This window comes from Ascaphus truei, chromosome 5 (genome assembly GCF_040206685.1).
Source record: "Ascaphus truei isolate aAscTru1 chromosome 5, aAscTru1.hap1, whole genome shotgun sequence".
NCBI lineage: Eukaryota > Metazoa > Chordata > Amphibia > Anura > Ascaphidae > Ascaphus > Ascaphus truei.
Genome location: NC_134487.1, coordinates 117036001 through 117050812, shown reverse-complemented (window position 1 = coordinate 117050812; position 14812 = coordinate 117036001). Strand labels below are relative to the sequence as shown.

Genomic DNA, 14812 nt, shown 5'->3' with positions numbered 1-14812 from the left:
AATCCGTGCGCTTGCATGGCAGACACTCCCCTAGAGGCGCGTCTGCTATACTAAGTGTAGTACATGTTGAAACTTAGGCATGACCCTCAGGACTCGTATCGTGTGCTGCACAAAATGTACTTACGCTGTTATGCTAATGTGAACTGGTACTCTAGCTGATATAGTGATAAAATCATGCACAAGCTGTCTTAATTCTTCTAGCTGTGCAGTAAATGGATGATGAATGTTGTCCCCTTTTGTATGTTAGATGGGGTTTAATAGGCCCATTGGTGCGGCTCATGGGGGGTAGGTGCTTGTTCTTGCCAGACTGGGAGATGGGCTGTTTGAGCCCGGGGGGAGTACGAGTCGGCGAGGTCATTTATTCATGACCTCGAGAGCCCACTCGCATAGGGGACAATAGGTCAGCGGTTTGAGGGCCGGCTGACCGTCCCTTCCCCTTCCTGCCAAAGGAACACTCTGGCAGGGAGTGGCATTTACCCCTTTTAGGTTTTCTGTATAAATAAATAGCTGCGGCCATTTTACCTCCAGTTCCTGTTTCCTGTCTTTATTCTTACAATACACGTGGGTACGGGGCAAGGGGAGAGGGAGAGGGGAACCGCCTGGCAGCCTCCCTGGTCAGGATGTTGATCCAGGGTGACATCTCAATTATTATATGTTCAATAAAAATGTGGGATTAGTATCTCTGTCAACAAAATTTAACAACGGTTGAACTCGATGGACGTTACGTATGCCTTTTTACAAACTCCTCTACTATGTAACTATGTAAAACAAATTAGGAAACAAAAAAATAGCATAACAATGTTACATACTGTAACAATGTTTTTGAAATAAACCTAAGAAAAAAGCATACATGATAACATAATACAGCATGTGGCAGCAAGTGCAATAGCACGGTAGACCCTCCCCTTCTCCCCACACGGCTATTACAATGGTGTCTACTCCTGCTGCCACATTCTGTGTGTGTGTCCCCCGCTGCAACACACCAGCAGGAACAATAACGGCAGCTACATGATAAACAATATGACATGAAAACCTTGATGCAGACTAATGTGCATGGTTTCACATGGACATGCTGAACATTTTTCAACATGGGAAATAGTATAGTGTATAGTCTCCCAAGTGCCAAGGTCCAGGCGGTTACTAAGTTCTCTACGTAGGGTCTTCTTGGTTCTGAAGCGCCAGCCATCTATTTTCATGTTCCCATGGAAATATAAGCATTTTAATGTGTGTCTGCAACAAAGCATGGTCTGCTTCAGCTAATCAAGTCCACTTGAAAATGTCACTATTTGATAGTGTTTATTAAGAAAAAGGCAGTTAATACAATTAGAACTTGCTTATGGATTTCTGAATATATCATTTGCAAGTAAAGCTGTTAACTTCCTTTCTTTTTACAGTATAACAGTATAGTACACACCATTGGGAGGTGTCCATTAAGGCTTCCCAAAAAGTATACAATTTGTTTTATCAACATATATAAAGTATATAATTTAAACTTTGCCATTTTCCCCAACATGTGCACAGACATTTAAAAGAAACACTTCTGGCCTCAACATCGCACCAATGTACACTTAAATATACAGGCAGTCCTCGGTTATCCGACACAATGTGTTACTCAAAATGGCATTGGATAGCGAAACGTTGTAAAGCGAAACACGTTTTCCCATAGGAACACTGTTTAAATGAAAGGTTCCGTTCCTGAAGGCATTTTTAATGCTAAAATACACAAAATATTTTACGCAGACAATAAGATATGCAACACACACAAATTATATAGTGCATATACTCTATTATATATATAATATAACATAATATATAATATAATAAAAAAATATAATATATTATTTAGTATAATATAGTATAATATATATATTATATACACATAAACAACTTTGCAAAGCGTCGTAAGAGTGTTGGATAAGCCGTTTTGCCGTTGTAAAAATGAATATAGGTATGCATTGCATAGCGTTGGATAAGCCATTCGTTGTAAAATGAAGCGTTGTAAAACGAGGACTGCCTGTAAATGATTTTTTTAAAGCCATGTTAATCACATATTTTGTGGAAGTACCGGAACATGAATTCAACATTAAAACATTGACCTCATCTCTCCACCAGAATACAAACCATTTAAAAATAGTCAATACAAAAGACCATCCAAGTATGTCAAGTACATACAGTAATTTAATATAGGAGAACAAAGTTATGAGCAGTATTTATAAATGCAACGCCTGCTCTTGTTTACTTTGAATTTGGAAATTGTGGTATGTAATTATTTAAAGTACTGAGATAGATTTACCTGACATTAGAATACAAGGAATGGGAAAAAAATAATACCGGCATCAACCATAAAATAGGAGAGGGAATCCCTACATGAAGAACTTACAATCTAAGTAGTTTGGGAATCATACAGCGACAGTACAAAACGATATTTGTGCAGTGGATAACACTCCGTAACAACAATGGTTAGTAATAGCTTCTGTAGGTATATGGGGAAAAGCAGTCACGAGTCTAGACCATTTAAATTCTTCCTACAGTAGGTATGTTCTAAGATTATATTTCAATGTGGGAGAGAGGGTGCTTGGTGTATGCGGAGGATAAAGGACTTTCACAGGTAGAGACAACAAGATATAAACATTTCGGGTGAGAGAGCAGGAGAAGTTAAAGTGCTGGACAAGTAATGAGCACAGAACTGGAAAAGTCCTAATGTGGCATCTCTCACATCTTTCCATTCTGATGAATGTGGCTTCTAGCCCTAATATTTTGGGGTCTTTTGAATGTATAAAAATCCAAGTAACCAATAACATGTATATTTGTGTTGATTTTATTGCTGAATTCTACAAAGTACAACAACGTTTGTACACCTTGCACTGTAGAAAATATGCAAGTAGTCATACAATATTGATACAAGAATGGGATGTACAGATCACTGTTTTATATGTGAAAATATTTAGAATCAGTATTTAGTGTTAATATGTTACTTTGTGGCATAAATTACAACAGTTATAGAAATCCTAGGATACATGGCCATCCCCTGTGACGGCAATCACTTCATCAAAGGAAATTCGGTACATAGGAACTTCAGTAATGAGTTTTAACACACCACAAACCAAACCATCATCAAAGTTGCAATATTCATAGCTGAATTACGTTTCATGTTAAGAGTATAAGAAAATAGAACACTGACTTTGATTAATTTGATTAATTGTCCATCAAAAGGTGTGTTAGTAATGAATGATTCCTTGGCACTTGTTAGCAAGGATTTTTGTAAACACCGAAATTAATTTCACAAACTTTGATGTTATGAGGGTTTCATGTAGATGCCACTGAATTAACTTCCATTAAGATATTTGGGACATAATTATAAATAAAAAATAAATAAACATTAAAACTGTTCAAATAAGCATGCGTTAAAAACACATTAAAACAGCAACTAAGAAAAAGAAAGATATTGTTAAGATAACAAATATGTATCCTTCTACAATGGGTCTTATTGCCCATCTCAGAAAGTACAGTAGTAAATACCTATGAAATAAATCAGTGGTATTTAGTAAGATAATTCTGGTGCTGTTGTTAATTTTGTTTTTAGAGATCTGAATTGTATGTTTTTGTAGTTGTACTAAAGTTCAGGTAACCCACTTTATTTGGAACTCTTTGATTTCTTCTTGGTAAATCAGTCTGCAATTACAGGTATTTGTTTAGCAAATACAAACTACTAATTCCTGGAAGCCTGGTCATTTTTTAAATGCAGAACAGGAAAAAACATCGAACAGGAGGTACTGTATGGAATTGGAGATGGCAGCCAAAGAAAATAGGACAGGAAAGATCTCCTAAGGATCTTGGCAACTCTCTCTACTATTCCAGGATTGGGTAAACTGTATCAGCTTTTTGTCCTATAATTCGTTAGCATGAAGTCAAAGCAAGTGAATAAAACTGCTGCTACAAACACAAACAATTTATATAGCCAGGGATACAAAAACAATGTGGGTGCAGCCTCTATTAAGTCGGACATACAAAGTTTCTTTTTGCCCCGAGAAGCAGGATCTGCGCCGATCGATCACAGGAGAACGGATTAATCGGCAGATTAGATCATTGCACTGCTGTAAATGTAAGGAACTGCTGCATTTATTAAAACAAAACAAAAACGGGCAAGAGGAAATTAGCATTTCATATTAGACAATAAAAACATTTTGTGTTATCAGAGCTTCCCAGTGTCACCAACAAGAGAAGTGCAGGATAGAACTGTATTCCTACTGCCACGGTAAGCATTGCAATAATGTTTAGCAACATCTCTGCTGGTTTAGTTTGGCCTACAGTATATCATTATCAAAATGTATCCTGTTTCAGGCCAAAGTAAAGATAGAGGCTGAATTAAAAAAAAAGACTATCAAGGATACAGTAGCATAAAACAAATCAAATCTATTATTGAAACAAAACAGAAAAATGCAACCTTAGATACAGCAACATATTCCTTTCAGGAATGCCAAATAGACCTTTCACTTGCTGGCTGGGTGATTTTAACTGAACACGAAGGCTCATTTGTTTTATCCATCCTTCTCCTTTCAGTATACAGTGCTGCCCGCAAAGGGATTAAACACTCAGCTGTTTATAGGTAAAGATGTAGCGGAGAATGTGAAAGGGGATGTATGTATTAGTTAACTAATGAAATGGAGGGATAAATGTCATTGACTTTACTTTACTCAAGTGCAGCTTTAGAATTGTTAGATAAGGAAAATGGCAAACTGAGTCAGTTTGGATGAAAACAACACTTTTTATTTCATGATGTAGGCAGCTTACTTTATTTTCTCTGTATTTAAACACTTTCTGTGCTAAAGAGTTTGTGACGAAAGAACAAAGTTCATATTGCCTGACCCCGCCTACTTAAATCAGGAACATCCTCTTATGTTCTGATTGCAGCTGTTCAGCCCGATGTCTAAGAAAAAAAACTTAGCTTAGTGCTAAGCTAAAGGAACGTCATGAGTCCATTAAATCGTAAAGGTGCCTTGACTTAACACCTGCACATTTTCTTTAATGGGCCGTAAGGTGTTTTAGAGCTTAGCACAACTAAGTAAATATGGCCTCAAGTCTTTCAGACGTACACAAGTAGATGTTAGTATCATGGATTATCTGCTGTTCCTACAGTATATCTATCTTATAATAATGAACCTGTATACTTTTTACAAAATAAAAAATAAAAAAAACTTAAAATTGTACAATGCAAGCATTTAAATATGATTCCATTCCAGGACCATAGTCACTAAGAAATGGTTACTGATCCTTGGGATGAAAAGAAATGTACCTTAAGTCAGGGGTGTGCAAACTGGGGGGCGAGCAAGATTTTCCGGGGCGGTGGCATGACAGTTACCGAGGTCCCGTGCTCTCCCCCAAGGCATTTAAATTAAATGCTGGGGGACCGTGCGAGGCCTCTGTAACTTTATCCTAACTTGATTTAGCCGGCATGCTGGTATCTTCGGTGATGCGTCGCCATGGCAACCCACCGTCAAATTACGCAGTGGGGCCACGTGACGCTGTGTTGCCATGGCATGCTATGACGCCGGAGCCGAGCAGGGGTGGAGGTGTGCGAGCAGGGGAGGAGACCAGGCAGGGGGGCACAGGAGGAAAACTTTGTGCACCCCTGCTTTAGTCACAATAATTCCCTAAGGACATAACTTAATGTGTGGTTAAAACCTATCCCAGCTTCACATGGCAAAGCCAGTATAACCAGCCTCACACTGATGAGACCCAAAAGGTCGAAACAGAGGCCGGTGAGTAACCTTAATTATGTGTAACTGGAAAATACTTCTGTTCAGTTACTATGCACCATCAGCACAGAACCTACTACTAAAGATATCTGCATCACAAACTTTAGATATAGTTTAAAGTGCTAAGTGAGGGAGTATACAAGAGGTTTAAAAACTCTCACTCTCGCAGACTCATGAAACCATACCATAGCTCAGTGTTTTTCAGCCAGTATTCCTAGGAATCCTTGGGTTCTTCGGGCATCCCTAAAGGGTTCCCTGAAATTTTCTGGTAATTTGAAAACTGTATCAAATACAGGTAGTCCTCGTTATCCAACGTTTCACTTTACAACGAATGGCATATCCAACGCTTGACAATGCAACCCTAAGGGCCGTTTTTCGACACCGGAATGCGTTATCCAACGCCTGAATGCTTTATCCAACGGTCATTGCCACGGATCAACATGAGACTCACTTTACAACGGTTTCACTATCCAACGCTACTTCCAGAACGAATTCCGTTGGATAACCGAAAACTGTACAGAAAAATGTACAATGCATCTGACCACAGAGTTGCTATTAGAGATGGTTGGGGTTTCATCAGAATTTCACTTAGTGTTCCTTAACCTAAACAAGGTTGGAATCCACTGCCCTGGCTTGTAGGTCTGCTAAGTGATTGAAAGGGGTGGTTTAAACGGCAGACAGCAGACTCTCTGTGTCTCTTTCTCAATATTTCAGGAAACAGGTTCCAGAGAGCCTGTCTGAGAGCTCAGACTCCCACCCTGCTGCCCGAGACCAAGTACCTGCACGTTGTGTTGCAGATGCATGCTACAGTATTTACTTTGGACCATTTGCTCTCTTTCTTTGAAAGTGTACTGCAACCCGCTTTCCCTTGTGATGGAATTAAAGGATTTTCGTTACAAGAATTTGTGTGTCAACTCCTATGTTACCCTACCAACAGTATGAGGCCGCTCCATTACACATTAAGTTAAAAATGATAGCACTGTACCAAAATGGTTAACAAAATGTGGGTGAAGCCTCTATTAAGTCGGAAATACAAAGTTTTTTTTAGTTTAAAATAATTCATGAACACATTAGAAACATGTCCCTTACTCAATATGCTCCATGTCAGCTTCACAGCATATTGAATAGAGAAGGGTTCTTACCTCCTACTTTTTTATATATATTTCCTAAACATATAGTAGTTCAGATTAGGTTCACTGTTCTTGGAGGTAGTAAATGAGATATCCCCTAGAAAACAAGCAAAACTACCATAATGTTCACTGAACATCATAAGAACCACTGGAGTGTCAACCCTAGTGATTTTTAGTGATCATAAGGGTACTGAAGAATGGTGGTGGGGGGTGCTTAAAATAAAGTCACAAAGAGTGGAATTCACAAGACTGTCCTTCACTAGAGTTATGTGTGTGCATAAATGCAGCAAGCCAGGGAGGTGCACCCCATGCGAGCCTCCGGCCTTGCGCCAGCCCCCCCTCCTCCCCTGAAGTTATCAGATTTAAAAAACAAAACAAAAATCAAAACATTATTATAGCCCCGATCAAAAAATTGGGTACCCAGCACTCGCATGAAAGAAATAAAGAAAAATAACAAATATGTTATAACGAAATGTTACTGTAATATTGCCACAATATGACCACACAATTTGTGGTGAATCTCGCAAATGTCAGCTATAAGTATAACTGAAACATATATAGGGATGTGAGTAACAGCAATTGGAGTGTGAGAACACAGGGTAGGGACAGGAAAAGGATGAGGAAAAGACAAGGGAAAAGGGGGGAGGGAACAAAACAAATAAAGGGGCAACGTTTTGGGGCGGAATACCCCTTCTGGCCCATGCCCCAAGATCACAGCGATCAAGGGTACTTCCCTTATGTCCTATATGGACAAAAGCTCACACAAAATACACAATATGGCAATCTATAAGATAATACAGTGATCCAAAAGTGGCCACTTACAAATATATGGCCAAACGGGGCTAGTGGCTATTAGACCAGTCAACTGTAGAATATATCAAAAGGATGACAGTGTATTAGCAGAGATAGTTTAAAGCAACAGTGTTCATTTGTTTTAACACACTGTAAGCACTAAAAGAGCCAGTAATATATAGATAAATGTACAGACTGCTACTGGCTAAATGAGCCAATAATACCACAGGGTCAGAGCCAAATAAGCATAAAGTATTGCCAGCTCTAAGAGGCCCAACGGGATTATGTGCATCCAGTAGGAGATACGTCTCAGAAAGCAGCACTGGATGCTCTGCGGGTCGCCTGGCTATACTTTATGCTTATTTGACTAGCACAATATATAAACACAACACAACCCGAACAAACACACAACAACAGGGAAAGAGAGTGGGGATCATTCCATGCTGCTGTAACCTGGTAAGAGGCCCCAGCAATCAGCTCCCCCTCATGCTGACCTTTCATAATTTCCCGTGACCCTTTAACAGAACAATTATTATTCAGGTGAGACCCTTGCGCAAAATATCTTTAAAAAATATTCCAATTAAAATAAAAAACTAAATACAGTACTTGGTTATCAATGTCTTACAAATATGGCTAACTTCCTAACCTGTTTTGCCATATTTCCTGCTATAACTTTGTATGAGTGCTCCTGTGTTTAATATACAGATGTAGCGGCCGTTAATACTCCTGTGCAAGCGGGAGCACACACCATTGTCCAGACATTATTCGCGTGTGGAAACGAGGCGGGCTGACGAGCTATTACACCTGCTAGCGTGCACAGAGGGTAGAATAACACCGAATTGATCTTTACTAATACTGTACAGTATTTCATACTGTACTGGGGACACACCTAAGAACATGAATTGTGCATCATATTACACATAGTGTGTGACTGTAATTTGTTTCACTGTACGATTACGAAAACACCATGATTGACACATTAACCATTTAATCTTCTCCTGTTTTAGGGATTTTGCAAACTGTTGCAGAACAATGTTTCAGACACAAAGTAGTGAGGTAGTTAAACCATACTTGTGTAAGAGATGAGAGTGGATAATTAATATGTATTTAGTTCATGAGCTGGATAATTGTTAGAAGTGTATAATCAAATCTGTGAACAATCTCTCTGAAGTATTAACATAGCAGAGACTGAGAATTAATTGTGATCCCTCATTTTTATTTTCTGCTATGAAGACTTTACAAAATATTTTTTTAGGGTGTTAACTGTGTCTACCGCTGCATCCCCACCCCCCACCCCTCCCCTTCTGTAAATGTAAGAGAACAGTATTATCTTGTGAAAAAAATACATAGTAGGGCATGAATGTCTATTTTTTGATTAACTGAAAATTTAAACCAACAGAACCGCATGTTATTAAGTCTGAGTTACTGTATTTGAGGACTCAACATAGAATAGGCACATATTTGCCAGCCCACAAGCAACTGCTATAATCAGTTCCTAAAGCAGATCTAATGGTTATGCTGAACACAATTATTTTAGAGATATTATAAATAGACAACCACTTTCTGGTGTAACTGTTAATAATAAAGCAGTTTAGTTTAGTGTCTACTATTGAAAAGTATGGAGTGATCTTGAATTGTTTCTTGTTTTCATAGGATTTAACAAACACATGAAGAGATACTGTACTTGGGCAGTCTAACTAAAATGTAATAGTCATTATTAAACATTATTGGCTTTTGAAATTCATGGCCATTAAAAAGCCTTAATAGTTTTCACACTTTGGGGAATCGTCCCAAAAAAACATAAATATTAAAATTTTCAGTGTCCTTATGAGGTACAATACCTGGTGCATCACAGGCCCTGGCATGCCAGCGGCCCTATTAACGTACCAGGTACACCATGGATAAATGCTCATTCTCCAGAGGCTAATCGGGCAGGTTGCGAGTGTCTTCAAATTTACATTCCTAGATTTTCCAGAAAATTTTTACTTTTTTGTGTTATGAAATTTGACCGAATTTTGCATCTGATAGGCAAAATAATCCTCACACCAAGATCCAGTGTTAACTTTATTTATGTAAATGGCAGTTAATGCAGGATTGGGGTTTTGATTAGTTGTTCTCGGCCAAAGTCACCTACGGTATGAAGACTATCTATACTTTTTTGGTATAGCTCCATAAAATGGTACCTTCTCATGAACCTTCTGCCCTGGCTCCATTCCTTCAATTCCTTCAGTTTCTGATCCATCCCCAGATACAATCTTCCTTTGTATGTGCGCATTTTGTTCTCTTAATGCAACAATCTGTAAAACAAAAACAAATTGGAGCAAGGTAAGAAAATAATTTTGAATACTATACATATCTAACATTAATTATCTGGGAAGGATACGGTGCAGTTACATTCATGGCACCCAAATGAGACACAGAGGAATTTCAGATAATAATCCCCACATACTGTACACTACAGGGTTTTTCTGAAATAAATGTTCCTTTCCCCATTCACATACTTCATCTTTGTGTTCTACACATTGTGCTACATTAAACATTTATAGTGCCCTAAAGTTACTCTGAGAACAGCGAAAAGGGTTGCCATGCTAATGGCTCTTGCGTCATTGGTGGAACATCACATCTTTCAAAACCAGCACTGCGACGGGGTCAGGGATCCAGGGCTATGGAATTGCAGCACTGGTACTAGGCTTTTTGACGCTGAAAAATGCAAATCCCCACTTACTAATTACCTTCACTTCTCCTTTTCATACCTGCACATTATTGTAAATCAACTCCCATTTTTGGCCATATATACTTAGCAGAGCAGCTACTCTATATGACGACTTCCAGTACAGCATAGTAAATATGCCAACTTGCAGCATACTGTATTCAAATGGTAAAGTGTCCTTCAGCCCACAAAGTGTAACATCACATTAAATAGCGTCCTTAATAGTACATTCACTTGAATGGGCTGTAAGGTGTCTTCAAGCACAGAAAGTGTTTTATGGAGTAGACTTTTGTAATAAACATGGCCCATAGTCTATACTTTTGGAACCCATTAAAAGAGTCTCTGTTGGCCTCTGGTTTGATACTCAGCATCTAGGGGTCATCTGGTGACCAGGGATTGGCTCTTGAGAGTGCAGTGTTGTCTAAAAGCAATTCGATAAAACGTATCAAGAATAGACGTTAAAACAAACAGGCTAAGACATAGCAGACTCTATCCTATAATTTATTAATTTAATAAATAATGGAAGGAACTTGATATCACCCACAACAATTCGCGATTCCACGCAGCAACGTTAAATGTAATTATAACACAATTTGATACAGTCACCGTTCTCAATGTCGGGACACTACGCCATGTACTTGTATGTTGTATAAGAAATGATAAAAATAAACATCTTCATGAATGCATTCCACTCCCCCGTTCCTCTTCCTTTCTGTACCCCCCACGAAAATATTTAATTAAAAAAATTAAGTATATATATAAAAAAAATAGTATCTGTAGTTCATTTATGTGATTTTTAACTATGAGGATTTGCAAACAGAATGTTTAAGTTTCATCAATTGGTGCAACTACATATTTCCTCAGTTGAGTTTTTATTTTCCAGATTTTATTATTTTTACTGTATTACTGGAAGGTGTACAGTATATAGTCATTAAACTGCAACTTAGTATGTGACAAACGGAGATCTTCAGGGATAAAGTAGCAACAAAGAAGAAACTTGCTGCATTCACTAAAAAAAATTGAAATACAAATATTGCAACATAAGTGATTTGCATATGACGTCTTGTGACACAAGATAAGAGTTTGACACATACAGTAACACTAAGGAAAGGACTCTAAAATAGGCAGACTAAGCAAATATAACTAGTGGTAGTAATATATGGAAAGGGTTAAAACTACTACTGATGGTTAAAATAAATGAAAAATGCAAAAATTAAGAAGCCCAGTAGCCTTGAGGTACTGTATGTCTTTCAGATGGTCACTCAGATGTATTCACTGCTTCCATAACAAATGTAATGCAATCCAGACACTCAAAAACATTTAACATTATGGTGTGTACATCTCTATTTCCAACAGCAAATCCTTGTCACACAAAATACAGAGCTACTTCTCTTGGATTTGATCTGTTGATACATATATGTACCTTAAACCACCTCTTTATACATACATTGTTCAGCTGAGCAAGGGTTGTTTCTCTTTATTAGTTCTGATACAAATTTAGTTATTAGATAGCAGTTCGTCAGTTTATCGTGCTAAAAAATATAATTAAAAGGTGATGAACGCAAACATCCAATATTATCCTATGTGCATGACATAAATACCAAGTTGACTTGCTTTGTAGCATTAGTAGGACTGACAATTAACAATCTTCCAGATTCCTGATACAAGTCAGATCATTTTCTAACAATAATCACAATACTCATAATATACAGCAAGACGTAATGTCTTAACATTCAGAAGCAGACCCTGTCCCCAGCATTGTGGACTAATCATAATAATAATAATAATAATAATAATAATAATAATAATAGCATGTTCTTGTATAGCGCTGCTAGTTTTATGTAGAGACATTTTACAGGCACAGGTCCCTGCCCCGTGGAGCTTACAATCTATGTTTCTGGTGCCTGAGGCACAGGGAGATAAAGTTACTTGCCCAATGTCACAAGGAGCCGACACCGGGAATTGAACCAGGTTCCCCTGTTTCAAACACTCAGTGCCAGTCAGTGTTGTTACTCACTGAGCCGCTCCCTCGCCATACTTATGCTTGTTAGTCCGTGGCGCTGGGGACAGTTAGTCTTACCAGGGCCTGCAGATAGATATCCCGGGCCCAGCACTTTAGTTATGACCAGCCCCCCACCCCACATGTCGGCGGTCTTGCAAGCCCCCCCCCCCATTTCACACCTCAAGAGCCCCCTCTATTTACCCTCTTCCCATGTATTTCTCTCCCCTCTGTCTCACTCCCTGTCTTCCTCACACCCCTCTCTCCTCCCACTATCCCTCTCTCTATCAATTACCCCACTCTCACTCAATCCATTCCCTCCCACATGTATTTCTCTTCCCTCCATCTCACTCTTACTCCATCTTTTCCTCTCATCACTCCACCCCCTCCATCAATTACCCTACTCTCACTCAATCCCCCTCCCCTCCAAAAAATACATACATACAAAAAAAAAAACAGCCCCCAAATACATATGTAGCCATTTATCCTCTTGGCTACTAATCTGCCCTACCTAACACATAAGCCCTGGTACAAGCGCAGGCAGTGTTAGGGTTAAATCCATGCCCTTGATGCTGCCGCAGTAAACAACTCCCTTAAGTGATGGGGGAGGGGGGCCTAAGGCCTGTGTACTGCCCTATCAGGGGCTCAGACCTAGGATCCTCCCCCTGGGTACAAAAGGGACTGCTGATCTAAATTTAGTGGTTGTTGGAAGTGTAGAGCCAGGACTCTGGCCACCTTCTTTCCCCTCCCTTAGGGGTGTGGGATACTACCCCTTACTTCACCAGGGAGTAAGGGAGCAAAGGATAGACCTTTGGGGCCTCAAGCCCTGGGGGTTGATTCCAGGGACCAGAGAGAGAGAAAATAGTGTACATGTTGGTATGCTGAATAAAGAACCATCCTTTGTTTTATACTCCTGCCTGAGACTGCAGTTTGACAGGGGGAGGGAAAGAGGGTTTTCCTGCAGGAACTGCAACCAGCCCTGCTGTGGCCAGCTGGAAATGGAGGCGCTGCACCCATGAAGAACTGGGAAGATTCCTAAAGCCTGTCCTGTTTGTCCCAACTAATACCGGCGGACACTCAGTATACTGTAAGCCTAGCATGTGAGCAGTACAACAACACCAGTTAACAGTGTGTGAGGATTGGACATCGGTCCCGCCCCAGTGACGCATTGGGTGATGCCACTCGCGCGAGCGCCGCAATAATCCTGCCGACACCGGACCTAGGCTCCGCCCCCACACCGCCTTACGCGACGCAACGGAGGACACTCCTGTCTCCAAAACATGGCGCATTTTCATAAGTACACGAGGGGTTAATGCTGTCAATTACTCCTCACCTGCACTTCCCCCCCACACCTACGTATCAGTGGACTGAATATGTCTAAGGGGCAGTTCTCTTTCGTTACCTTGCAGCTGTGTACTGCCTTTACCATTGTCTGCCTGCCCTTTAATACTGTGCCAGTCCTCCCACAAACTGGCTGAGCATAAACTCTTGTTTGTGTACCCGTGCTTGCTGCTTGCTTTTTGTTGCTGTTACTGTGCCTTGCCTGACCTTTCGTTGTGACCCCTGCTCGTACCTGGACTTCTCTCTTCTGTGCTCCTGCAATCACAGCTTGCTTCTGGACTCCCGCTCTCTCCTTGACTATGGCTAAGGATTACGTCTACTCATCTCTCTCCAACCCTTGACTATGGCAAGTACCACGATTTACCCAAACTCTCCTACCCTGACCTGGCTACACGACTCTGACTCTGCAATCCGGACCTGGTCTCGTGGTTGTAGGGCTTTGGTTATATACATCCCCACCTCAGCCTCGCGGTCTAGTTTCATTTGTGGTGAGCACACGTTACACAGTGAAATTTCCCAGAGGGTGGGGGAACACCTGTTACACAAATGAAAGAACCCTCACCCCCCAAATGCATATTAAACAAAACCCAAATATATATTTTAAAAAAACACCCCCAAATACATATTTAAAAAAATCCCCCCCACCCTCAAATACATATAAAAAATTCCCCCCATCCTCAAATACATATAAAAGAAGCCACATACCCCTGTAAGGTCAAGTTCACAGAGCTCCAGGGGAGCAGAGCCTCGTGGAATATAGATCGGTATGTTAATTAGGTGATAGATTAGACCAGGCCCCCTGTATGTTATATTGCCGATAGGACCAGCACTCCTTAAGTAAGGAGCCGTGACAGACTGAAAAAGTCCCAGACAATTGCAGTAAAAGGAATACGGCATGCCATAGAGGGTCTCAAGAAAAGAGGGCCCCCAAGTTCCTGCTGATCAGTTTTATCCATGGATCAACGTTAAAGTTCCTCAGTCTGTGTGGAAGTGGCAGTTCCCAAATACAGACAGCAAGGTATTGGGTCAAGCACCTATCCGGATTTCTCGTAGGGGCCTCGAAAAGTCAGATCACTATCCATAG

The 14812-nt window shown here is 40.0% G+C and overlaps 1 protein-coding gene across 4 annotated transcripts in view; it reads right to left on the bottom strand.

The window, feature by feature from the left end:
- Window positions 1–14812, bottom strand: part of PPFIA2 (PPFI scaffold protein A2) — a 401131-nt gene that overhangs the window by 136789 nt on the left and 249530 nt on the right. For all 4 annotated transcript variants that reach the window (XR_012801707.1, XM_075600502.1, XM_075600503.1 and 1 more), the window contains one exon: window positions 9862–9975. Coding sequence is in view for 3 of the 4 variants with exons in the window: in XM_075600502.1 (XP_075456617.1) it covers window positions 9862–9975 (114 nt within the window). In the remaining variant the exon portion in view is untranslated. The remainder of the gene's footprint in view (window positions 1–9861; window positions 9976–14812) is intronic.